Raw genomic sequence first — 16,918 nt, 5'->3', positions numbered from 1 at the left:
ACATTTGGAAGCAATTGTGCAGCCAGACATGAAATTCTCCAAGCAGTGTGGACATGCTTTCAGCTCATGTGGTTTTTTCAATGATATACAGAAACTTTGCTAGCAGGGATAAGGTGATTATTCCTTTGTACAAGGCCATGGTTAGGCCTCACCCTGAGTATTCTATACAAGTCTGGAGGCCTAACTTTTGGAAGGATGTGGATCTGCTGCAACCGGTGCGGAGAAGGGTAACCATATTGGTGAAGGGAACAAAAGGGTGTTCTTAGCTAGAAAAGCTTCATTTCTGCAAATTATGGCACCTTGAGATGCTACACATGCGGGTAAATCTGATTGAGGTGGTTAAAGCCTTGAATGGATTGAGTAAGCTGATTGTTCATGGTATTCTTCCACTTGCCAAGACTACACACATGGGGGAGCATAAATTCAAGTTGAGAAAGGAAGGTTGCAGGATAGATGTGCAGAAGTTTGCCTTCAGCCAGCAGGTGGTTGATTGTTGGAACAGGTTTCCATCTGTTGTGGAAGTGGATGATTTGAATAAATTCTTGGAGGGTATGGATGGGTGAACTGTGTGGATTTTTTTTTTTTTATTTTTGTTTTTTTTTTTTTTTTTGGTTGATGTTATATACTTTCTTGCATGATTTGCCATTACTACTACTAGGTGATGTGGGAAGTGTGCTGATGCTGTATTAGCTTTAATACCTCTGATAAGTCCATTTAAAGAAGGGGGTTAGAAGTGATGAGATAAGCCATATGAGCACTTTTTTTTTTTTTTTTTTTCCCCAGTTTGAAAATGACAAGTAGTCATTATTGAGTGGCACTGACTTGTATTCAAATCCCGTTCATAATCCAAAAAGACTGAATTTCTCAAGAAATGAAACCTCTGCTAAAACCAATCCTAAACAGGCCAAAAAAGCTATAACTGTAGGCATGCTATTATCATTCTTGTTCCTCTCTTCTTATTTGAATAAAGCAATTGCTCGTTTCTCTCAAGTGTTTTGACTACATTTGAAAATTTGCTCGTAACTCTATTCTAACTTATCTCACATTCATTTACTGAGGTCATTATTTCTAGATTTGTTAAAGAGTGTGATGTGTTAATTTGTTATTCTACCAGTTATTAAATCTTTCACTTCTATTTCAGAAGTCCATTATAATAGCATACAAAACCAGAAAGACAATTCTAACTTAATCATGGGTGTTTATACTGCCAAGTTGTTGAGAGTCTAAAACAAGTTATTCGTTTGTTCAGTAAGGAATTACTTTATTGATGGATATGATCACATGTTGCATAAGTTTCCACTGAAAAAATATTCTTAAATGCAAAAGATGCACAAATTTTATTGGCTAGGAAGTGCATCTCTTTCAAATATAAAAATTTTTTTGGGGTAAGTTTCCAGTACTTCTCTGTGTAATTGAAGGTAATGATAAAGAAATGGGTGATGCAACAGATGTTTTACAGTATCAGTTGTCATGAGAACCTTCTAGATGCTATTATGCTTTATTATGAAAGAAAGAATGAATTGATGTATAACAGGGCCAGATTAAGGTATTCTTGTGCCTCGGGCAGAAAGATTTTGGCACCTTTTTACATATCCTAGAAATCTCTGTAAGCATGGTGATCCCAAGCTATAATTAGCTTCTGCACCTCTGTAAGAATGGTGCCCCGGGATAGCTGCCTTGTTACACCGTGCCTTAATCCAGCACTGATGTTATTAGTCATCCTTGGGGGGGGAAAGAATTGATAAATGCACAGTGAAGCTTGCATATACAGGATGTCTCTTTTGAACCTCCCTGATTTTGAAATTTGGTTAAAATTCACATGTATATATTGCAACAGATTGGGAGCCAGAAGAGGGGGATATGTTCAAGTTTCATTATTAATGTTTTGAAATGTGCTATGACCAAGGAACAGGCAGTGATGTGGTTTGCAGGGAGCAAATCTGCTGTCATAGTTCAAATGCAATTTAGACACTTGTTCAACAGACCCAAAGTCTATATGGAGAGGGTACAGGACATTTTTTAAACACTGGTAGTGTGCAGAAGCAACATGGAGGAAGTCGTTAAAGTGTCTCAGAAGAGAGAGTTGAAGAGGTATGTTTTGCTGCCTTACTTTTGTAGCCCACGAAATCAATCAGCTTGCATCAAGGGAATTGAACATGCCCTGTGCAAATCTGCACACAGGGTTTGTATGTCCATAAATTGTAAATGGTTCAAGAATTCAAGCTGAGTGACAACTTTTCTGTTGATATTCTTGATTGCATTGACCAAAACCATGATTTCTTGAGTCATATTTTGTTTTCCAATGAGGCAACATTTCATGTTTTGGGAAAAGTTGAACACAATGTTTGAATACGCAGTTCTGAAAATCCACACAGTATCCAAGAGCACATTCAAGACAGTCCAAAAGTGAATGTGTGTTGTGTTGTGATTTGGTCTTATGAAGAGCATAATTATCATGCTGTTTTTCTTTGAGGATACTGTTACAGGTATCTTATATATAGACAGTACGCAATTTCTCAGATTGTACACCTGCAGTACAACATAAATCTTTTAACCAAATGTAATACCATCTCATTGGAACTTGTAGATGTGCATTGCTCTGAATGACTCATTCCTGGACTGTTGGATTAAGTTTGGTGGACAGATACCATTGACCTCTCGTTCACCTGACATAACTTCCTTGGATTTCTTCTTCTGGGGCTGTGTGAAAGATATATTGTTTATTCCACCAAAGTGTCTAACATTGCCACCATCAGTGGAGATACGTTAGAGCGAACCTGGTCTGAAATCGAATATTGTTTGGACATTCTTCATTGCATCAAAGGGGCTAATGTTGAAGTCTACTGACTTTTTTTTTTTTTTTAATTATAAACTGAGTTTTCTTTTGCAAGACATGTAAAATCAGGGATGTTCAAAAGGGACACCCTATATTTTTCTAAGTTATGCTTGGCATTTTAGCAATTTCTACAGCAGTGCTGAGTGTGATACGAAATTCATCCAGATGAGAGGGGAAAAATGAAAAAGAAAAAAAGGAACACACTTTATAGGTCTAATTCTGGTGAAATGTTGGAAATGCTCTTGACCTCATTTCAAGTCCTCATTCCTTGACCAGGTCTTTTGTTCTCTTCAGTAATCTGGTTACCCTTCTCTGCACCGGTTCCAGCAGATCACATCCTTCCAAAAGTTAGGCAACCAGACTTGTAGAATACCATGGCATTATACAAAGGGACTAGACCAGTGGTTTCAACCTTTTTTTTTTAATAATGGCACTCCTAAGTAATTTATTTTATTTTGCGGCATCCCTACTCAATTTTCTGCCTGTTAGATCGGATTCTCTCTCTCTCTCTCTCTCTCTCTCTCTCTCTCTCTCTCTCTCTCTCTCTCTCTGTCTGTCTTAATATTAAAAAATATGTTATATGATAGTTATTATAATAATATAGTTAGTTAGAAAAATTACATTTCATAATACAAATTATATATACAGTATATAATAATTATTCTTTATATAGAGGTACTAAGTAAACATATAAATTAAAAAAAAAAAAAAAAAGTTTAAGTAACTTAAACCCAAATTACGTGGCACCCCTGGAATGTTGTTGTGGCACCCCTGTTGAAAACCACTGGACTAGACAGTAGGGCCATTGTTATGAAAATAATTATCATTTTGCATTTTTGAAAGGGGCAAAGTCTGCAACAGTATCTTATGAAGTATCATGAGGCAGTCATTGGTTGATGTCTAACAGTCAATCCATATAGAAATCCCACAGCCAGAAAAATCCTAGATACAACAATGTTGTAAGCATATATTGTACCAGTAAATAATTTTGTGGCTATATTTTAATATAAAATGAGTGCATTATTGGTGATTATTAATTTAAAATTGGATTTTAAAAAAATTTACTTTGCTCATGTTTACCTACAAAAAAAAAAAAAAAAACCTGCATTCAATCAGCCAATTTCCAGCATTTTCAAATGCAAAAATGGTTGCAGGTATGAAAATATGAACTTTGGCCATTCCTTCTGTATTTAGGAACTCTGCCACTTTAGTACCTGGTAGTAGTACCTTGAGAAAAGATGTGGAAATCATTGTATGTATATATGAATGATTTTTTTGTTGCGATACTGCTTCCATTTTTTAATCATAACTTGTTTTCAAAGAATCTTAATTATGAAAATAAAAGTTTGATTTTAAGCTATATAATCTGGTCCCAAGGGGATGCCATTTTCTCAGGTTTGCCAAGCTGTACTTGCTACCCGGGAGTCTAAAATGGCGATGGAACTGATATTCGGGTTTCGCACACAAGTCAAATGGATCTAATTTTGGCAAAGTCCGGTTGGTCCGTAACAACCAAAGTTTGCATCCTCGTGATGGTGGGACTGTTAACCCTGGGTGTAACTCCCATGTGCAAGTCCTGAAATACGGCACTTAGCATACTAGTGGTTGCAGGGTTTGAGGTGTGACACCCACACTACACTGAGGATGCTGCCCCTCTGTGTTACCAGGGAATGCTAGATGGCAGATGACTCATCAGTGGATGCAATACCACCACTTTGCTTATTGGAAGCTTGAAGTGATGGAACCCATGTTTAGTCTGCAGAGCAAAGCTCTGGCAACCACCCACATCCATTCCATCATGCAATATTGAAGTCTTTTCGGGTTATAATGAACATCATGGTGAGATCCAATCTTCCTTATATTTCTAGGGTATAGTTCTAATTCGCAGGTTGGCTGCAAGATAGTCCACCAGACCGAACCTGTTGGTACCTGTCCAGTAGGCTTCCGGATCGGTTAGTGCACAATCTCCCTGCCTGTACTCTGCCAAATAGCGACTGGAGAGAGTCCTAATAGTGTGTATGCAGGGGGCTATTGTTGATGGAATGTTATATCAGGGAGCTGAGTATATTCTTACCATGTATACACCATATCCAAAAATTTCATTACTTTATACGCCATTTCTTCCCCACTTTTTCTTACTAATGAATACATCATGAATAGTCAAATTAATAGAATAAACTTATATGCAAAAAAGATCTAAACCTCCCAAACACTTCCTTGTTCATTTCACAAAAATACATGGTCTCAGTTGTAAGGCTTACAGTCTGCCAAACCTAGTGTCCTATCGGTTATTGGTTCCTCTTTTCCACTTCTTTTCAATATCCTCCTGCTTAAACTCTCTCTGCCACATTCCGTCAAATTCATCTGTTGCCTCTATTGTTCTCCCAACTCCACTAATCACTTGGAATCACTTACTTCCTCTCTTTGAACTTGATTTTCTGCAATCCAACTTTCCTAACAGAGGTAATTTTCCTTGGTGATTTTCAAGTTCACAGTTCCAGTTGGCTTCTGTTTTCTAATTACATGGACCCAACTGGTCGAGATGCTGAGGCTTTTGCAATTACTAATGACCTTGCAGAGATTGTTCATTTACTTACCAGAATACCAGACAATCCTAACCATCAGCTAACATGCTTGATTTTTTTCTACAAACACTTCTAAGTACACAATCCAGGTGAGTGATCCTCTAGGCACCTCAGATCACAACTTGGCGATGGTCTCCAATTGAGCCTTTCTCTCACGGCTATTCTCAACGTCTTGTTGTTTGGCATTACAAGGCAAATTGGGATGATCTGAAAGATTTCTTTTCCTTGGGTGGATTACTGTTTCAAATCTTCTGATGCCAATGTTCAGAATGTACCAGTGAAATTATATATGTAGGGATGAAATCCTTTATGCCACACTCCACCTCAAAATCTCGTCCTCTGTCTTATCCGTGGTTTTCCAATAAATGTTCCAAACTGTTCAAGAGAAGAATGTTGCATATCATAATTGACTTGTCCAAATCACCTGGTTCATTTTCTGCTTACACCAAAGCTCGCAACAGTTGTAAAGCAGTTATTAATCAGTCCAAACTAGATTTCAGACTAAGAGTGAAAAACTTTTTTCTTAAAAAAAAAAAAAAAAAAAAAAAAAAGAAGAAGAAATGTCGAGCATTCTGGTCTCTTGTGCTAAAGCCACAACTTTTGCCCATATTTGTTCTCACCTCTTTAAAACCAGATGGTTCTATTGCCACTTCAGCCAAACATAAAGCTGACCTGCTAGCATTGTAATTTTCTTCCAACTTCTGTATTGATTATGTTTGTAAACCACCTCCCACCATTCCCAGTACACTCCATTCAATGCCTCTTATGGTCTTCTGTCAAAAGGTGTCAGAAAGATTTTGAACAATAATGATACTAAGAAAGCTCCAGTCTTGATGGTATTTCTACAGTTCTTAAAACCAGTGCTCCTGAACTTTCTCCTGTCCTGTTGCCTTTTTTCACTTTTATTCCAAAGGCAATTTTCCCTTTTGCTTGGAAGTTTGCTGATATCCAACCAGTTCCTAAAAAGGGTGACAAATCCCTCCCATCCATTTATCATCCCACTGCATTTATTTCTACTCTTTCTGAAGTAATAGATAAATCAATCAACTGCCAATTCTTAAATTGTCTAGAAACCTTCCATCTGATCAATGATTGCCAATACAGATGCAGTCAGTGGCAATCCACTGGTGATATTTTGGCTTATGTTACCCCTCTATGGTCAAATTCAATGGAAAAGTTTTTGGTAAAACTGAAGCAGTTGCTTATGGCATTTTTGAAAGGCTTTTGATCATTTGGCATCACTGATATCGTTTAAATGTGCTTCCATCTTATGGCTAGCCAACTGTTTTTTTTTGTAATTGGGTATGCAGTTTTCTTTCTGACCACTCTCTGCAGGTGATGGTAGATGAGTCTGTCTTCTAACTTCTCCACTAATGTTGGTGTTCCCCAAGTTTCAGTTCTTTCTCCCATTCTTTTCCTCTTGTATATTAATGACCTTCTTCCATTGACTGGAAATCCTATCCATAGTTTTGCTGATGGTGGTACATAGCATTCCACCTACTGGTTTGAGAAACTTCCCTGGCACAAACAGCTTCATCTTCTCAAATATCCACTACCAATTCCTTAAATGCTGATTTCCAGGTAATTCCAGGTAATCTCCAGTGGGGCAAAGATAATTTAGTTGATTTCAGTCTTTTTTTAAACTCAGTCCTGTCTTATCTCGCAAAAAGAATTCTGCTCATATGCTTATCATCAATGACATTCTGATTTCTAGGCAAGATCATATATCTCAATTAGGAATTACCCTGACTTCTAATCTCTCTGGGCATTAGCACATTACAAATATTGCTTCCTCTTCATTTAAAAAGCTGGGTTTTTTCTTTTTCTCTTAGCATACTTTTCTTCTAAACAGCTGTTTACTCTGTACAAATTGCAAATCCACCCTACCATGGAATATTGTTCTCCCATCTGGGGCAGTGATCCCAAAACCACTCTCAGGCTTCTAGATTCCATTCAGAAGAGGGCAGTTAGGTTAATTAATGACTCATCTCTAATAGAGTCTCTCTAGTGTCTGTCTCATAGATGTTCTTTCTGTTGCATGCCTTTTCTATAGATACTTCCATGGGCACTATTTGAATTAGCTTCTATAATTTTTGCTATCCCTTCCAAAGCAGTCCAAACATGTGCTGCAATCAGTCAACATCCTTTTACTGTCCAACTTTAAACTCACAGAACCAACTTTTCTTCTTCCTTATTTATTCATTCAACTTCTGTTTTCTGGAACAACCTTCATTCGTATTTCCTGAAAATTAAAATCAACAGCAGTTCAAGTCCAATGAGGCACCTCTGTAGCCAGGTGGGCAGGAGTGGCAGTGTATAGCACACACTTCTTGATTAGACCGGGGTTCAAGCCCATGACCAAATACGGAGGATGCGGAAAGGTCAGAGAATGACCACCGCATATCCCCGGAGCAATATGGCCTTAGTTGCTAATGCTCCTAAAAACCAAATAACAACAAACATAACAACATCAAGTCCAATGTCAACTAATCTATGGCCAGTTTGAGAAATATAATTGGAAGTGTCAACCAGTTGATTATTCTTATACACCAGATGCTCTCGGAGTAAGTAATAGTTTATGTATCTACATGGTGTGTGGCGGATTTGCCAGATTTTTTTTTTGGCTAGGGGCCGCTTTACTCAATAAATAAAAATAAAAAAAATCTACATGGTGTGTGTGTGGTTATATGGGAAACTACAGGAACTGATTGACACAAAATACAATACAGTATATATTTTGTGTGCTTGTGCCTGCACATAAAAGTTAACTTGCACAAGTAATTCTCAGATAGGATTAATACTGCTAAAGGCTGCTATATTTTGAAATATCATTTTCTAGTAACATTTTTGTGGTAGAAGTACCTTCTCAATCTTCAGTCCATTCGCGGTACTGTATTCTGTAGGTTCTAATACCTCTTATGTTTGGGTTTTTCATAAAAAAAAAAAAAAATAAATAAATTTCCTTAATTAGTGAATTAATGAATGTTAAGTATAAATTTCCTTAAAAAAGTTAGTTTATAGATTATTTTACTTCATTTAATTTTTTTTCTTTTCCTATTAGTAGAGCAGTTAGAATAGTTAATATATTCTTCAGTTACCAACATTGATATCGTTTAAATTTTGTCAAATTGGAAAATGTTCCATAATATTTTTTTTTTTTTAATTACAGTTTGGAATCTATGGCTGGTTTGGGAAATATAACTGGAAGTGTCAACCAGTTGACTATTCTTATACATCAGAAGCTCTTGGAGTAAGTAATAGTTTATGTATCTACATGGTGTATGTGGTTTTATGGGAAACAGTAACTGCTTGATGCAAAATACAGTACAATACAGTGTATATTTTGTGTGCTTGTGCCTGCACATAAAAGTAAACTTGCGCAAGTAATTCTCAAATAGGATTAATACTGCTATATTTTGAAACATTTTCTAGTAACATATTTTTGGTAGAATATTCAGGATGCCCACAAGAAACTTTAACCCTCTTTGATTATTCGTAACTTTTTTTTTTTTAATAAAAGAAGATTAAAAGTATATTATTTATAAATATATATTTAGAGATAATGTACTTTTAATCAAGTTCTAACTTATTCAGCAGAAAGTTCTGTCATGCAGGAATGAAATTTACATAATTTTTTAACATGGTATTATGTTGTTAGCAAGAAATTATTTTTTGCATTTTTTTCCTCCCCAGATTTGTAAAAATTGAAAAATTGTGCTCTATGTGCATAAAGATTTTAAAATATAAAGTTTTGCCAATTTTTACTTTATAGCCAAACATTAGGGTTAGATTATTGTCAAAAATAAAATCAAGATCAAAATTTTGTTTAAAAAACTTAAAATAAATGAAAACTAGTTCTTATTTTATATTTTCTTTTATTTTTTTGATGTAATATCCTCTACATTTATATGCAGAGGATATTACCTAATATGACCTAAGTAGCTCTTGCGCCAGAAATATGTATTACATGATTCTGCTTCACCACGATTTCATCACATCCTTGTAGAGTTGGAGGGCAATTTGTGTACATATACAGGTGATTTATTAACTTTGAATTTAAACAACTTTCAAAATATATAATATACAATAAAACCTATTTATAGTGACCTGGAAAATAAACTTGGCTATAGCATCAAAATTAGTTAAAAAAAATCTCCATATCTACCATTTTAATAACTTCATTTCAGAATTTACATACATCTGTTTTTGCAAGTTTCCAGTGAATTGACCTGCATTATACATTTTAGAATGTGTAAAATGTTTTTTAATTTATTTAGTTAGTATTGTATTTCAAATATTAATCTATTTTATAGTGTGTCTCAGATATGGCATTATATTATGAGGGGAGATTAATCCAAAAGTAATGCACAAAAGTAGTTAGTTTACAGTGAATTTATTTTGTACTATAACTTACATTAAAAGCCATCAGTGTAGTCTCCTTTATGACTTCTTCCCAATATTCATCTAAGTTTTGAATATTGTTTAACTGTTTGCTAAAGTTAAGCTCTCTGATGCATTGAATGACAACTCAATGTGTCTAAGGACAAATTTCTTCCATACAATGATTCCTAGAGCTTGAGGAATAGTCATAATCACAAGGACTATGGGGTGCTTCTCGCTTGTAGTCAGTGAAATAAGCTGTACAATCTGTGATATGAATGCCTTGCATTATTGTGGAGTAAGAGCACACCAGCTTCCAACATCTGTGGCCATTTTTGATGAATTTTTGGGCATAATTTCTGATGAAGAAATGTTGCATATTAGTCAAGTTACTGACCTTCCGAGTGACGCATGATCAGTGGTAATAATGCCCTCATAATTGTAAGCCATAATGACTATCTGTTTCACCTTTGTGGGGGAGGAATTCTTAAGATTGCTGAGGATGAGGTCGGGACTTATTTGTGAGCAATATAACATCTAACTTATTTAAAACTACACTTTTAGTATAATTGAGTGGAATGTTATAATCGTTAACCCAATATTTGACATTGCTACCAAGTTTCAGTGTGTGGTTTTTTTATATAAGCTCAGAAGAGATGCTATAGTATCATGTAATAGTATCCTATTCTTAGGATGGAAAAGGATACTTGGGAAGCAGCTGCGTAGTCATTTGAAGAAAATTTTAATGAACATTTATGGAAAATTATAATTCTATCCCGAGAAGAAAGTTCTTGAATTCACAGAATTAAGCTTGGATTTACTGGTGCCTGAAGAGCTTCAGTGTACAGAATGAGTAAAGTACTCAAGAGCGAGGACAAACCGAGAAACTTTGTCAAACAAAGTACCATTACTGACAGGATATTCTTAATGAACATCCTACTGTAAATTGCTTGACAACAATGAGTTACAAACATTATAGAAAGCAACTGTGCTTCATTTATTGCATTATCTCAGATATGTGTATAGTATATTAATACCTTTTTAGTATTTGACGTCACCATTAAAAAATATACATGACATTAAACTGTGTAAAATCTCAAACTTTGAAATAAAATACTTTAAAATCCATCACAAAAAAAATACAGTCCAGAAATATTAAGAAAATAATAAGCATTATGCCACTTATATCAATGATTGCATTTGTATTTTAGAATCCATGCAGTGGTGGGGGGGGGGGGCTTTCTTTCCTTATAGGTTGTTTTCAGGACTGTCTTCTCCTTTAAACTTTTTACAGCCAGCAAGATTTGAACTGTATAGATAATGCAATAGTTTTATTTCTCATAGCAGAACAAACTTTCCTTCCCAGTGAGTTGCCTGGTATTGCACTAATTTTAAACAGTTGGCTTACTTAATTGGCCATTTATTTAAAAGATGTGATAGCCTGTTTCTGGACTAACTGTTCCCTCATCAGATAGGTGGTCTCTAGTAACAACACAGACAAAACATTGTAAAGAAATTGTTCAATGCGAGTCATGCAGTATACAAAATCGGTTTTCAAAGTTGTAACATAGCTAAAGCTTTTGAAGCTGTTAAAAGTAGTGCAGTACTAGGGCAACTCGTTTCAAAGGCAGCTTTGTTCTGCTTTGAGAATTAAGACCATTGTATTGTCCATGCATTTAATAATACTTTGAATTTGGCTTTCTCCATGGAGAAATTTTCCTTTTATAAAGATTTATTCTATTAAAATTTGATTTATTAAACAACTTTCACTGTAATATTATTTCGTTGAAAAGAAGTAATTGACTTTAACTTTTCTATTTTATATCTGTGGCTTATTATTAAGATAATTACTACTCTTTCCTCCTCTTAACATTCAATTATACCTGTCTCCATAACTTAATTCACTAGGTATTCTTTACATATGGTATTTAATTATTTTGCTTACTTTTATGCCTTGCTTCTACTTGAGAATGGACAGTATTACCTTTTGACCTTACCTGTTCTTCATTCTTATCTCAACAAGAATGATCTACTTCTCAACAATTTCTCTCTGCACTTCAAAATTGTTTCTTTAGCTGCAAGTATGAATTCAGTCTTTCTAAAATTCTATATAGTTTAAAAATTTTTCTCCATTTGTCCTGTTTCATAAACAGTTGAACTTATTCATAAAACGCACAGTTATAACAAGATTTCAGCTGTTGTGAGCTAACGGCAAAGAGTTGATTGGAAATGATACATTTTATGAGCAACATTGCATGGTAAAAGTTATCATGGTAGTTAAAAGCTTCACAGGTATAGTGAGCAAATCTTTAAGCCATTAAAGTGAGCAGTGGCTTAACTACTGTATGAGGGCTAAGGTCTGTTATTGCTTTGCCTGTTTATCATATTATTACCCTTATATCTTTCCACATCCCTGCTGATAGCAATTTACGACCCTTTTATGATTCTCAGAATCTCTTAGTGCAGCATGCTACCAAAAAGAACATAGCCCTTGTTCCAGTAGCAGCAGAAATTCCTGAAGACCATGTGGCATGGGTGCTGAAGGCCTATGGGGATTGTAATGGTAACCCATGGAAGGGGGGGACAGGATAATTCTACTACACATGACCTTGTCTGAATAGAGCATGTACCATGTTGTAGGTGCATATCTGCATTTAGCTTTTTGTTTTCTTTCCCCAATCTCTTAATCCTGTTTTGTATCTCTTCCCTATTGTTATGGATTCTCAGAAGACCTGGGGAAAGAAATGACCCAGAAAACTAACCAATGAAATTTTTCTGTATTGGTATAAAACATTCAGCTTTCAAATTCAGTCAATTAAGAATTCAGTGCAGTTTCAAATCTTTGTATGTGAACTTTTTAAAACTTTGGAGAAACACTTGGAATTTTTAAAAACAATTTTTGCTTCTGTAGTTTAGGATTCTTGTGCTGTGTTAAATTCAGTTTTTTTTTTTACCCTGAAATGCCAGGGGAGAAAAGAAAAAATTTTGCCAATCATCAAGAAAGTGAAAATTATTCATGACTTAGAAAATGGAATAAGTGATGCATCCATTTGCAAAAAGTTGACTGAACTCATTAGCTGTGTCAACTATTTTGAAAAATTGGGGAAATTGCTAGTACTTAAAAAAAAAAAACATCTTTGCCAAAAATGTGATAAAAGTGATCTGGATAAGGCTCTTTTAAGTTGATTTGCATTGAAGTGAAATTGTATTCCTATTAGTAGTCATCTCCTGAAATTCCATGCTGGAAAATTGGCTCATCAACTTGGATATGCAGATGTTTGTTTTCAAAAACAGGTGGCTTGATAGATTAAAAAGAAATAATATTGTTTATGGTAAGATAAGTGGTGAATCTGGCTGATGTAAATGAAGTGCTTCTGCTTCCATGGTTGCATACAACAACTTAGATTTCTAAAGAAAAGGCACATTTAGATTAGCTGAAACTTAACTTCTCTGCTTATAAATAAGCATATTAATATTACAAATATTACTTCCTTTGCATTAAAAAAAACTCTTTCTCTTTCACTCCTGGCACTGTTTTTCTTATCTTTGTAGCTGATAGTTTTGTACAAAGTGTAAATCATGGAATACTATTTCAACATATGTGAAAATTCCTCCCCACTCTAAAACTCTTGATTCTCTCCAAAAGAGTACTGAAGTGTTAATCATCTTTCTCTCTCATTTTCCCCCCCCCAATCCTCTTTCACTGGTATTCAATTTCTGCTTCGTGTCTTTTCTACAGCTGTTTCAGTAGGTTGAAAACTTTTCTTCTGAAGCATCATCTATCATTCACTTCTTTCTTCCTAACTAACTGCTCTTCATTTATTATCTCTTCTGTTTTCTACAAAATCCTTCCTCTGTCTGTCTGTCTGTCTGTCTGTCTGTGTGTGTGTGTGTGTGTGTGTGTGTATTTCCTGCAATTATAGACTTCCAGAAATTCAGGTCTGTCTGGCTTCCAAGTTCTCAACCCATTTATGATTATTTATTGAAGTTGTATAGGTTCTAATAACCTTTTGCTTTAGGAATCGTCACTAAAAAAAATTAAAGTACTTCTTTTCAGCCCACACAACATGCAAATTACCAATGAAGGTCTTCATGATGCACTGCAATTGAAAGTAGTTGAGGCACCAAAAGAAAAAACATATTTGATATTTATCTATTTTGGAAGCACTTCGGTAGTAATAATTTTCAGTTTAGTTTTATTAAATTTAAAAATTGTCACATGCCTATTAAAATTATTGTAACTATTTTATTTTTTTTATTGTGATATCTTGACAGATGGCAAGTGTGTGTTGGTGGTTTTATATCTCCAAGTTTGTTGAATTTCTAGACACCGTAAGTATAGTTATGTAGTTCTTTTATAAATAAATTTCAATTGATAACAATTTGGCTGCTAATAGATCTTTACAATGGCAGAAAGACATAATTACTGTTAACACAGAATGGCAAAAACCTGCTAAATTATAAATCTGCTTTAACAAATAGACCTTTTGTCAGTAAGATGTAAATATTTTTTGTCTACATCTCTATTCCATATAGTTGTGGAAAATATCGCTGCAGTTTTCTGTTTTCAGTGATATTTTCAAAAGTGTCAGAATAATTTAAAATCAGTTTCACACATTCCAAATACTTTGTTTAAATGTTATTATTTTGGCATGAAATTTGTAGAGCATGTTTCTGGGAAGGAATTATTTTAATATGAGGAACTCACAATTCTAAAGAAATATGTAGCTTGGTTACTGAATACTTAGATTATATGAAATCCTTTGGGATTTATATTTTACAATAAATTTTTTTTAATTTTCAAACTGATGAAAAAATATGCAAAATAAAATAAAAATAATTAATAAAAAGTGTAAATTTTTTTTTTCCATCTGGTATTCAAATGGCTTTTAATGAAATGAAAAAGTAACATTTTTGTTTTGATACCTATGCAAACCCATGAAGTTATTGCATGGGTACAGCTTCCTTTTTTTTTAGAGGATAACTTTATATTTAGCATTAGTATGATGCAAGGAAGCAAGCTTGTACAGCATCAGCAGGGAAAAAAAGAAAAGAAAAAAAATTCCCATTTCACCCATCCATTTGCTCCAAAAGTTTGACCAGTTCTTCCTTGAATTTATTTAAGCTATCATCTTCCACAGCGACAAATGGTAATTTGTTTCAGCAATCAACCTCCCACTGGATAAAGGCAAATTTCCACACATCTATTCTAAAATTCTTTCCTCAATTTGAATTTATGCCCCCTCAGGTGTGTAATCTGAGCAAAAGCAAGAATCCCATCATCACTAAGCTTGCTCACACCATTCAAGACTAGGCACCTTACAGGTGCCTAGTCTCGAGAAAATGCAAATTGCAGAACTTATGCCTTTCTTGGTAAGAGCACCCCTTTGTTCCCCCTCACTAATCTTGTTGCCCCTCTCTGTACACGTTCCAGCAGTTCTTCATCCTTCCTAAAATGAGGCCTCGTGATCTGTGTGCAGTACTCAAGATCTGAACCTGACCATTGCCTTATACAAAGGGATAATTGCCTCTTTATCCCTGCTAGCAAAGTTCCTGTATATCATTAGCAAACCCCATGAGCTTCTCTGGCAGCCTGTGTGCACTGCTCTGAAACTTCATATCAGACTGCGCAATTACCCCCAAGTCTTTTTCATTTACCCTTACCTTGATTGTAATACTGCACAGTTAGTACATTACTCTGGGTTTACTGCTAGCGATATGCAGTACTTTGCATTTGTCAATGTTAACTTCATTGCCACTTTTCAGCCCATCTGCCCACTTTTTCTAGATCCTTTTGCAGCAGCATACTGTTGTTAACAACCCTGCCAACCTTTGTATCATCTGCAAACTTGAACATTAAGCCTGATATACCTTTATCAGTATCATTGATAAATATAGAAAACAATAATGGGCTGAACGCCAAACCATGGGGGACTCCACTAATAACATTATTCCACGAAGAGCAGTGTTCATTGATTACCACTCTCTCTGTAGTCTCCCACTCAACCATCCCTTTATCCAATCCCTAGCAGCAATTCGACCTTAATGCCATGCTGCTCCAATTTGTACTGCAGTCTTTTATCTGCAACAGCATGAAAAGCTTTCCTGAAATCAAATTATATGATATCCAAATTATTTTTTGCATCCAGTTCCTTTTTGACCACATCATAGTATCCAGTCTTATTGTCAGACTAGACTTCCCCTTAACAAACCCATGCTGTGTGTGTGTGTGTGAACTATAACTGCAGTCTTGTCTAGATGATCCTGCATTGCTTCTTTAACTGGCAACTCCATTATTTTCCTCCCAACAGAAGTTAAATTAACAGATCTGTAATTACTCATGTCACCTTTTGATCTCCTCTTTTTGAATTTGGAATACATTTGCACATCTCCAGTCCATGGGGACCTCCCCTGATTTCAAGAATTCTCTCATAATTATGGCTATGGGTTTGCTTACTTCCATTGCCACCTCCCTTAATATAACTGGATAGATCTCATTTACCCACAGCTGCCTTTCTTTTGTTTAACTTCAACAATTTTTTCTCCACTTTCCTCTGAGTTATTATGAAATCATTTAGCTCCCTGTGAGAGTTTGATAAACTTTTGCCCTCTACTTCCCTACAGAATTTCTTTTGTGAATATAGATGAAAAGTATTCATTTAATTTTTCAGCTATGTGAGCAGGATCATCAACAGTTGAACCATCGATATCAAGTGGATCAATCAGATGTAACCTTTCCTTCTTGTGTTTACATAAGTAAAGAAGTCTTTGCTGTTTTTCTTTGCATCCTTTGCCAAAGATTTCTCATAATTTGCTTTGCTTGCCTAATCTTCTTTGTTGTTGTTGTTATTTGGTTTTTAGGAGCATTAGCAACTAAGGCCATGTTGCTCCGGGGATATGCAGTGGTCATTCCCTGATCTTTCTGCATCCTCCGTATTTGGTGGTCACAGGCTCGAACCTCGGTTTAATCAAGAAACATGTGCTATGCACTGCTGCTCCTGCCACCTGACTACACAGGCGCCAACCTAGTTTGTGACTTGATTACAGAATAGCTTATATCTATCACTGGCTTTACAATTTACAATATCTACCATAGGCCTTGCAATTTATATACATC

The 16,918-nt window shown here is 35.2% G+C and overlaps 1 protein-coding gene across 1 annotated transcript in view; it reads left to right on the top strand.

Moving 5' to 3' along the window:
• Positions 1 to 16,918, top strand: part of LOC150079039 (very long chain fatty acid elongase AAEL008004-like) — a 103,735-nt gene that overhangs the window by 30,682 nt on the left and 56,135 nt on the right. The window contains exons 3-4 of the mRNA XM_090382433.1: positions 8,591 to 8,671; positions 14,077 to 14,133. Coding sequence (XP_090238559.1) covers positions 8,591 to 8,671; positions 14,077 to 14,133 — 138 coding nt within the window. The remainder of the gene's footprint in view (positions 1 to 8,590; positions 8,672 to 14,076; positions 14,134 to 16,918) is intronic.

This window comes from Mastigoproctus giganteus, chromosome 10, assembly GCF_048544385.1.
Source record: "Mastigoproctus giganteus isolate SK-2022 chromosome 10, ASM4854438v1, whole genome shotgun sequence".
In the NCBI taxonomy this organism is placed as follows: domain Eukaryota; kingdom Metazoa; phylum Arthropoda; class Arachnida; order Uropygi; family Thelyphonidae; genus Mastigoproctus; species Mastigoproctus giganteus.
Note: the sequence above shows the minus strand (reverse complement) of the source record. Positions and strands in the feature narration are given on the sequence as shown.